General features: G+C 39.0%; 1 protein-coding gene across 1 annotated transcript in view; it reads right to left on the minus strand.

The window, feature by feature from the left end:
* The window catches only part of gnai3 (guanine nucleotide binding protein (G protein), alpha inhibiting activity polypeptide 3), a 33,004-nt gene extending 30,659 nt beyond the window's left edge, over positions 1–2,345 (minus strand). Inside the window, exon 1 of the mRNA XM_047363204.1 lies at positions 1,740–2,345. Within this exon, the coding sequence (XP_047219160.1) occupies positions 1,740–1,857 (118 nt within the window). The 5' untranslated portion in view covers positions 1,858–2,345. The remainder of the gene's footprint in view (positions 1–1,739) is intronic.
* Positions 2,346–9,444: the final 7,099 nt, after the last annotated feature.

Raw genomic sequence — 9,444 nt, forward strand, 5'->3', positions numbered from 1 at the left:
AAGGCTTCTTTTCAGTAACACACAATGTTTTTTTTTAAATCATTGTTAAGTCATTATAAACACAGTATAAAATATCCGGGTGTTAATATCATCAAGAAGTTAATTTGTTTCGGTAATTCAAAAAGTGAAGCTCAAGTGTTTATTTCTGTTGGTTTACAGCTAATGAAAACCCCAAACTCAGTTTCTCAGAAAATCTGATTACATAATACTAAAAAAAGATTTTTAATACAGACATTTAGGCCTAGACTTCAACAATCCTTCAATCAGTTCTGTTTACTGTACAGTGTATGTACTTAATACTTGCTCTTTTTGCATGAATTACTGCATTAATGCGGCGCGGCATGAAGGCGATCAACCTGTGGTTCTGCTGAGGTGTACTGGAAGTCCAGGTTGCTTTGATAGTGGTCCTAAGGTCATCTACATTATTGGGTCTGGTGTCTCTCCTCTTCCTCTTGATGATACCCAATGGATTCTTTGTGGGGTTCAGGTCAGTTGAGTTTCCGATCAAGCACAGTAACACCATGGTCACTGAACAAGCTTTTGTTACCTTTTTTGGTGTGGGCAAGTGCCAAAACCTGCTGAAAAATGAAATAAGCATCTCCATGATGCTTGTCAGCAGCAGTAAGAATGAAGTGCTCTAAAATTTCCTGATAGATGGCTGCATTGACTGTCAATCAAGTGAACCAAACCAGCTGATGACATGGTACCCCAAATCATCATTGACAGTGGAAGCTTCACACTGGACTTCAAACAGCTCAGATACGGGGCCTCTCCAGTCTTCTTTCAGATGCCGGGACCTTGATTTCCAAATGAAATGCAAACGTTACTTTTATCTGAAAAGACGACATTGGACCGCTGAGCAACAATCCAGTTCTTTTTCTCCTGAGCCCAATAAGACACTGCTGATGTCTCTGCTTCGGAAGTGGCTTAACACATAGAATGAAACAATTGTAGCTGGTGTTCAGGAAACATATGTGTGTGGAGGCTCTTGAAGCACTGACTCTATCCGCAGTCCACGCCTAATAAATCTCACCCAAACTCCTTAATAAGCTTTACTTCACAATTCTCTTTTTTCTGCCATCATCCCTCTTGCTTGTGCAGCTTTTTCTACCACATCTTTCCTTCCACTAAACTTTCCATGAAACGTTGCATTCAAAATAAAGCAAATTTAGGAGAAATAAGCACCTGAATTATATCAGACTTTGTATAATGATTCTATTAAATAGTTTTATTTTGTGAACTGACTCACTGATTTAAATGAACTTTTAGATGATACTCTGATTTGTTTACATGCACCTATAAATGCCAGCTTAAATGCAGATTGAAAAACATTTCCTGTTCATTGCTACATGCTTTGGATTGATGACCCAGCGATTGTTCAGCTTCTCAGACCTGGAGTAAAACAGGCTTTCAGCTTTATCCAACATCTTCATTAACAAATGACAGTCCTCTTATATAAGTAGGCTATCCTTTTTCTTTTCAGCAAATAAGCGTTGAGAGAAAACCACTGCACAGCCAAGCACTTGCAGTTGCTCTCTGACCAACATCTGGTTTCTTTCTGACAGTTTTCCCAGGAAACGATGAGTCCCAAATCTCCCAGCTCCCTAACTGGGAGAGAAAGGGGAGGAGAGCAGGAGTGACCCAAACTAAAAATAAGTCGCTGTGAAACAATGGCAATTAAAAAAAGTAACTTTAAGTTATTAAAGCAGTAAAAAGAGGCATCATGTATGGTTTCATACCGAGTAGAAGCAGCTTCACCTCTCTGGATGATTTTTCTTTGTCCTCTCGAAGGTTTTTGTCAATCATTTTGCTCCTCTCCACTGCAGCTTTATCGTCGGCGCTGATGGTGCAGCCCATTTTTTGTTTGTTTTTTCTCTAAAACAACTTTTTCGGCTTCGGATAGTGGCTTCAGAGACCGCCCTGCTCCGCAGCTCCTGGCTCGGTGTGAGCAGAAGTTCCCCAGCCGGGAGGAGAAGCTCAGAGAGAGGGAAAGGCGTTGGCACCGAGAGCTGCGTCCAAATCAACCCTCAATCTGATATTGCTGAGCTCAACCAAGCTTCAGCCCTGTCTCTCCTGTCCGGACTGACCGTTTAATAAAATAAAATAATCTCCAAAAAATATTTGTTTAAAGGCGCTTAGTCAATTTCTAAGAAAAAAAACAAAAAACAAGCGCAACTACATGAGCTTTTAAAGAAAGGTCTTCAAATTCATTCAAAAACGAAAAAAAATGCATATATATATCTATATATATATAGATATATATATAGATATATATATTAATATGATTATTTTACAATTTTCGTAACAGCAGCACCTTGATCTAGTAGTTCCAGCTGCAAACTGAGAACGAGAAAAAGAAAAAAAAAATCCAACCACTAGCCCTCTGGGAAATGCAGTCAATTCTGAAAGCAGACGGGAAACAAAATCCTCCAATGAACCAAGTTTAACTAAAGCCAAACACGATGACGGGACGTGAGTAAGTTTCTCTCTGTAGTCACCTTTCAATTAAAACTTTAAAAGTTTTGGGTGATGCAATAGCGCCCCCAAATGACCTATACCGGAACTGCAGCTTGTGATTCGTATCATAAAATTTACCCGGCATGCAGATTGATGTGTTTCTGTAATCACGAAACCGTACTATTTATAACACTTCTACCCGAAAATCCGCAAATAAAGTATATCAACTATTATTTTTACTTGTAAGCGGCTGCGAGATGTGCAAACGTGACCCCGGCTGTCAGTTTAGTGCTAACAGGTACCAGCATGTAAAAACTTTCAGCAAATCATTATAAATTGACGCAATAGTCTATTAGTTCTAAGAGATATGGTAACTTTTTTTAGAGAAGAGGTAATAGGACTTCCATTTTTTAAATGATAAAGATAATTTTGTATGTTTAATAAATACATTTTCTAAAAGCATCTTCAAACAATTTTAATGGGCACCTATAGAGTAAGCCAGGTGTCCCCAAACATATCAGCCTGTGACCCCGAAAATAACAGTAACAGAGACTGGCGGCCCCCTTATTGGTGGCCTGGCGAGCCCCTAACAATACATCTAATCATTTCACTCTATATGACAGGTCAGGGAGAAAGTTATGGAGAGATAGAGTTAAGTTGTAAAAAAAAAAAACAAGCTTTAAATATTTAGTTAAACACTGTTCAGCCCAGCATAGAAAAGGTATGGCACAACAACAAACCTATCAAGATATGGCTGTCCACCTTAACAGCAAGGAAAGGATTAATCAGACAAGAAGCCATGAGGCCTATTGCAACTCTGAAGGAGCTGGATTAAACCTCAGCTCAGGTGGGAGAATCTGTTGACAGGAAAGCTATTAGTTGTGCAATCTACAAATCTGGACTTTGTGGAAGAGTGGCAAGATGAAAATCTTAAGCTTCCTTTGCAGTTTGTCACGAACCATGTAGGTTACACAGAAACATGTGGAAGACACTACATATCACACTAAACACATCATCCCCATGGTGAAACATGGTGACAGCAGCTTAATGCTGCTGGGATGCTTTTCTTCATCAGGGTTAGGGTTAGGGAAACTGATCAGAGTTGTTGGGCCAATAAATAGAGCTAAATACAGGACAGTCCTGAAAGAAAACCTGTTAGAGGCAGCAAAAAACTTGAGACTGGGGCGAAGGTTCACCTTTCAGCAGAATGACCCTAAACATACAGTCAAGTCTAAAATAGCATGGTTTAGATCAAATAATGATCATGTGTTACTATGGTCCCGTCAATGTCCAGACCTGTATCCACTTGAGAATTTGTGGCAAGACTTGAAACATTGATTCAGAGCAGCTGAACAAATGCATGACACACTGGTCAAAATTCTATTTGTAAAACAAAGAACAAGAAAAACAAATTTATAATTTTTCTTCCACTTGAAGATTAAGCTAATAAAATCCAAGTAAAGTATTTTCATGTTTGTGGTTGTAACTTAAGAAAATGTGAAAAGGTTTAAGAGATATCAATACTATTCTAAGGCTTGGTACATATCTGACTTCTACAATGAATATTAGTTTGAAAGTTAATCATCTATTGTTTAACTGAGGGAACTAGAAAAGCAATGTGTTTATATAAATTAATTTAAATAAGCCTCACTCCTTTTTCCTGATCCCATCACCACTGCTATCTCTGCACATCACCAAGGCAACAGCTGATTTCCAAGAAGTCAGGATTTGAGAGTTGGTGAGAATTCCTTGTAATTGAGTTAATCTCTGGTCCATCGCTGCCCTCAGCCTCCTTACCATGTCTTGTTCAAGGTGTTACAAGTCTCTGTGTGTCATCTCTTCTGAACCTATTTCAAGGCTTGTTTACACCTAAATTCTCCCAACTATTGAAGGCGCTTTGCCCCAGTGACCTTCAGAAGTGACAGGATGGTGGCTGCTGTTCTCGAGCACTTTTATCAAGTGTTGTAGCTGGTAACAAAGGTCGGAGTGTTTGAAGTGTTGCTGCGCACTGCAGGAGGCGGCCTGCACTGCTCGACATGAAGCCTGTGAGGTTGTGACTGATGGGGAGCAGCACAGGAGAGGGTATAAAAATGAAAAGGATCAGGAAATAGACAATGAGCTCTAAGTAAACCTGGACCAACCACTCATTAAACACCTAGAAAAATAATGTATATAGAGATTAATGTATGTATGTATGTATATACACTCACCGGCCACTTTATTAGGTACACCTTGCTTGTACCGGGATGGACCCCCTTTTGCCTTCAGAACTGCCTCAATCCTTCGTGGCACAGATTCAACAAGGTACTGGAAACATTCCTCAGAGAGTTTGGTCCATATTGACATGATAGCATCACACAGATGCTGCAGATTTGTCGGCTGCATCCATGATGCGAATCTCCCAAAGGTGCTCTATTGGATTGAGATCTGGTGACTGTGGAGGCCATTTGAGTCCAGTGAACTCATTCTCATGTTCAAGAAACCAGTCTGAGATTAGTTTTATTACATGGCGCGTTATCCTGCTGGAAGTAACCATCAGAAGATGGGGACACTGTGGTCATAAAGGGATGGACATGGTCAGCAACAATACTCAGGTAGGCTGTGGCGTTGACACGATGCTCAATTGGTACTGAGGGGCCCAAAGTGTGCCAAGAAAATATCCCCCACACCATTACACCACCACCACCAGCCTGAATCGTTGATACAAGGCAGGATGGATCCATGTTTTCATGTTGTTGACGCCAAATTCTGACCCTACTATCCGAATGTCGCAGCAGAAATCGAGACTCATCAGACCAGGCAACGTTTTTCCAATCTTCTATTGTCCAATTTTGGTGAGCCTGTATGAATTGTAGCCTCAGTTTCCTGTTCTTAGCTGACAGGAATGGCACCCAGTGTGGTCTTCTGCTGTTGTAGCCCATCCACCTCAAGGTTCGACGTGTTGTGCATCCAGAGATGCTCTTCTGCATGCCTTGTTTATAACGAGTGGTTATTTGAGTTACTGTTGCCTTTCTATCAGCTCGAACCAGTCTGGCCATTCTCCTCTGACCTCTGGCATCAACAAGGTATTTGCGTCCACAGAACTGCCGCTCACTGGATATTTTCTCTTTATCGGACCATTCTCTGTAAACCCTAGAGATAGTATCGAGTGAAAATCCCAGTAGATCAGCAGTTTCTGAAATATTCAAACCAGCCCGTCTGGCACCAACAACCATGCCACGTTCAAAGTCACTTAAATCACCTTTCTTCCCCATTCTGATGCTCAGTTTGAACTGCAGCAGATTGTCTTGACCATGTCTACGTGCCTAAATGCATTAAGTTGCTGCCATGTGATTGGCTGATTACAATTTGCGTTAACGAGCAGTGTACCTAATAAAGTGGCCGGTGAGTGTATGTATGTGGTGTAACAATATGCATAGATTTTATTTAGGCAAAGTTAATAACAGCAAAAGTTAAATTCCATCCAATGTTTAACGTGTCTCTTTCAACAAAGTAAGTTAATACACTTACTTTGAGTGAGTCTAAAGTGCATGCATCCTCATATTTTAGAGCCAAAAAAACCCCAAAATCCTTAATGTATGAAACATAAATAAATTATTAAAAGTAAGGACAAGTAGTTTTGAAATTACCATGTGGAAGATTAAAATATTTAGCTAAAACCTTCAGCTTATCCAAAACGCTGCAGCAAGAGAAGTCATACTGTTTCCTATTTTAGCTTCTCTTCATTGATTCCCTGTTAAATCCAGAATTTTATGTAAAATTCTCCTTCCCACATTTAAAACCCTTAACAATCAAGCACCATAATACATCAGATATCTGATTGTTCCATATGTTCAGAGATCTGATTGTTCAATATGTTCAGTTCTGTTTATTTATATAGAGGCAACTTGTGGCAAATATTGTCTCAAGGATTTTTACAAAAAAAAAGTCAATTCAGTCGAATCCTTCACACAGATTCCAAGTCAGTTACATAAGCTCCTTTTCCACCGAAGGCCCAAGGATTTGATTTACCCGGATAAAAGGAATTATGGGAATTTTGGTACTATTGGGAAGTTGCGAAGAAACTGCAATACACATTCAGTCCAGCAGATGGCCATACTCCTTTACTCCTTTAAGTAGTAAATTAGTTTAAATTTAAACTGATAAATGATAGTAGATGATGAGCAGCTTTAGAGTTTTACAGTTGGTTAATTCCTTCCATTATTTCTTAAATTGCACTGGATCCATAAGCAGGAAACGTTTAACCCTAAGCCAATCTTAGAGAAATGTGTATTTGTATGTACAAGTAAAATTCAAAGTGGTCTGATCATCAGCCCTGCATTAAAATATTTACTACAGAACTTTGGCAGAACAGTTTAAACTTAATTCCTACATTAACTGAAAATATCTAACATCAAAAATTTTACATTTTATACTCTGGTACTCTGGTTATTCACCCCATGCCTACTAAACGCTTCATATTCACCGAAATCAGGCAGCAGTTAGTGGAGAAGTCTCAGTTCAAATCCCATTATGCAATGTTGGTGCAATGCCTAGCTTCACCACCAGGAAAGTGGAATCACCCTGGTTAATTTGTATCAAAACAAGCATGGAAAAGGGAGTTATACATTCCAAATTGATCCTAGTTATCAAACAATGCAGCCAAGTTCAGTTTATTATTTAAATCAATTAAAAAGTTTTCTATCTAAGGAAACCCAGCAGATTGCATCAAGTCATTAACGCATCATTCACTCCTCCTGGACGAGCTTGTAATCACAGTGGACTGATGCTTACATTGTGTTGTTGACTTCGCAGGAATCCCTCATACTGAGCATGCATGTAGTGACAGCGTAAAGGAAAACTCCCCTGTTCCCAACAGAGCACTTCGCTCTCAGACTGCAGGTTTACTGGTGGTTCCTACAATTTCTCTATATTTTCTCTAAAAGTACAACAAGAGGCAGATTTTTTAGCAACCAGACTCCTCTTCTGTGAAGCCAAATACCAGTTTTAGTCCACAAGGATACTGTCTACTACTATTCCAGATTAAGGTTAACATTTTCCTTTTTGATAAAGCTTATAGTTAGACTAGCTTACTTTGCCCTGAGCTAGCTATGTAGTTAGGCTGCTTTAGGCTTAGGCTGCTGGGGGACACACTGATGATTTTTCATCAATCTGCTACTTTCTCATAATACTTTCATCCGTTTTTTGCACTTATGCTTATCTGTTCTCTCCCTGTTTTCTCTCTTCATAGAAGCTACATCTCGCCTCATATTTTGTTTACTTGTGGACACACACCTGGAGGGGGGCATTTTCAAAGCTATTGCTGCCAACTTATCTTGGTATAGATAATACACTTGACAAACTCGGTCATATATTCTGTTTTTCATGGCACAGGTCTCGCTACTGACTCGTGGCTGTGTGTAGCTGTGATTCTCTCCAAGACAAAGCCATGAAAGAAACCACTTCTACCATTAACTGACGGAAAGGAGTTTTTCTTTCCACTGTTATCACACGCATGTTTATAAGGGATTGCTGCACAGTTAACAACTTAAAGCAATTGATTGTTTATTGTTGCTACACGCTTGTTCTTGCTCTATTATTTAATGCCTTTAAAAACTCACTTTTGTGCTTCTCCATTTCATACTTCTTGCTTTTATTTACTCTTTGTCAGATCCTCCTGTTACTTACCTTTTATCTTCTGCTGCCAACCGGTTCCCCTTTCAATGTGCATCCTTAACTGTTGATGGTTTTTGATGATTTTAACAGTTTAATAAACAGCTATTTTGCCTACATTCAGTTTACTTTCTCACACTACTGTACTTGGAATTAAAAGGCTCATAAACTGAAGGGATGAACCAGCATTGTGTTTACACATAGGACTCAACTAAGCAAAGGAATAAGTATGCCTAAGTGCCGTACTGTAGGTAGTGGGGAAGCCTGATAAAATTCAAATGTCCACTTTAGAGATATCCAGATCTGGTCCATAATAATGTGTCCTGTATCCATATTTAAATGATCAGTATTACATTCCCTGACAAAATTCAGATACAAATATTTGCTGTTTGTGTACTGTTTAAGATTTTATATCCCACCACCAGTGATTCATGCAACTGCATTTTGTGCAGTCAGTTACTGTCAGGGAGGGCTGAGGCTGTGCAGGGATGAGCCAAGGAGCATCATAGTGAGCTGAAATGATTTTTAATAATGGTATTAAAACAAGAACTTACAAGGATCAGGATGGTGAACACAGGCAGGTAACATAACTTGGGTAGGAAATACATGAGGGAATGGACAGGTAGCAAGTAGGGTGGAACTAGTTGCGAGAACAGAAAACCATAAAGAATAAATACTGACGTAGGGTGGAGAATTGATCAATGAACACAAGGAGTTAATCAGAAGAGAATGAGAAGCAACTGATGGAACAGGGACTGAAGGTGAGTGACTAATTAACACAGATGAGCATGGAGTAAAGGGAGGTAACATAAAACATCTGAGTGAAATGAGACTACCAAAAGAACATAAACAGGGAGAAAAGATCAACAGGAAAATACAAATTGAACCATCTAACAGAATCCAGGGAAGTAACAACCTAAACACCAAAATGAATCTAATAAACTGAAATAAATGTCTTAAAGATGTAACTTTCATATACTCCTCATCTAAAGACTGAAACTTATTTTGTCTTTCACTCAACTACGTTAGTCATTTTATTCATACAAAATATATCATTGTCAGTACAAAAACTGAACAGAAAATTTGTGATAAAGCACCGAAAGTTTAAAGAAAAACTTTTAAAAACTATAAGAAACCATCAGAAAAAAACATACAGCCATAAAAAATATTTTAAGTTAATAGAAATGATGTTGGTAAAAGTTTGACATAGCATCCAGTCTTTCTCGAAATACCTCTTTGCTTACATCCTGTTCTTAACCAAATTCAACTTTGTTTTAATTCCTGTTTGCATCACACACACACACACAGACACACACACACACACACACACACACA

The sequence above is a fragment of the Girardinichthys multiradiatus genome, chromosome 1, assembly GCF_021462225.1.
Source record: "Girardinichthys multiradiatus isolate DD_20200921_A chromosome 1, DD_fGirMul_XY1, whole genome shotgun sequence".
Lineage (NCBI taxonomy): Eukaryota > Metazoa > Chordata > Actinopteri > Cyprinodontiformes > Goodeidae > Girardinichthys > Girardinichthys multiradiatus.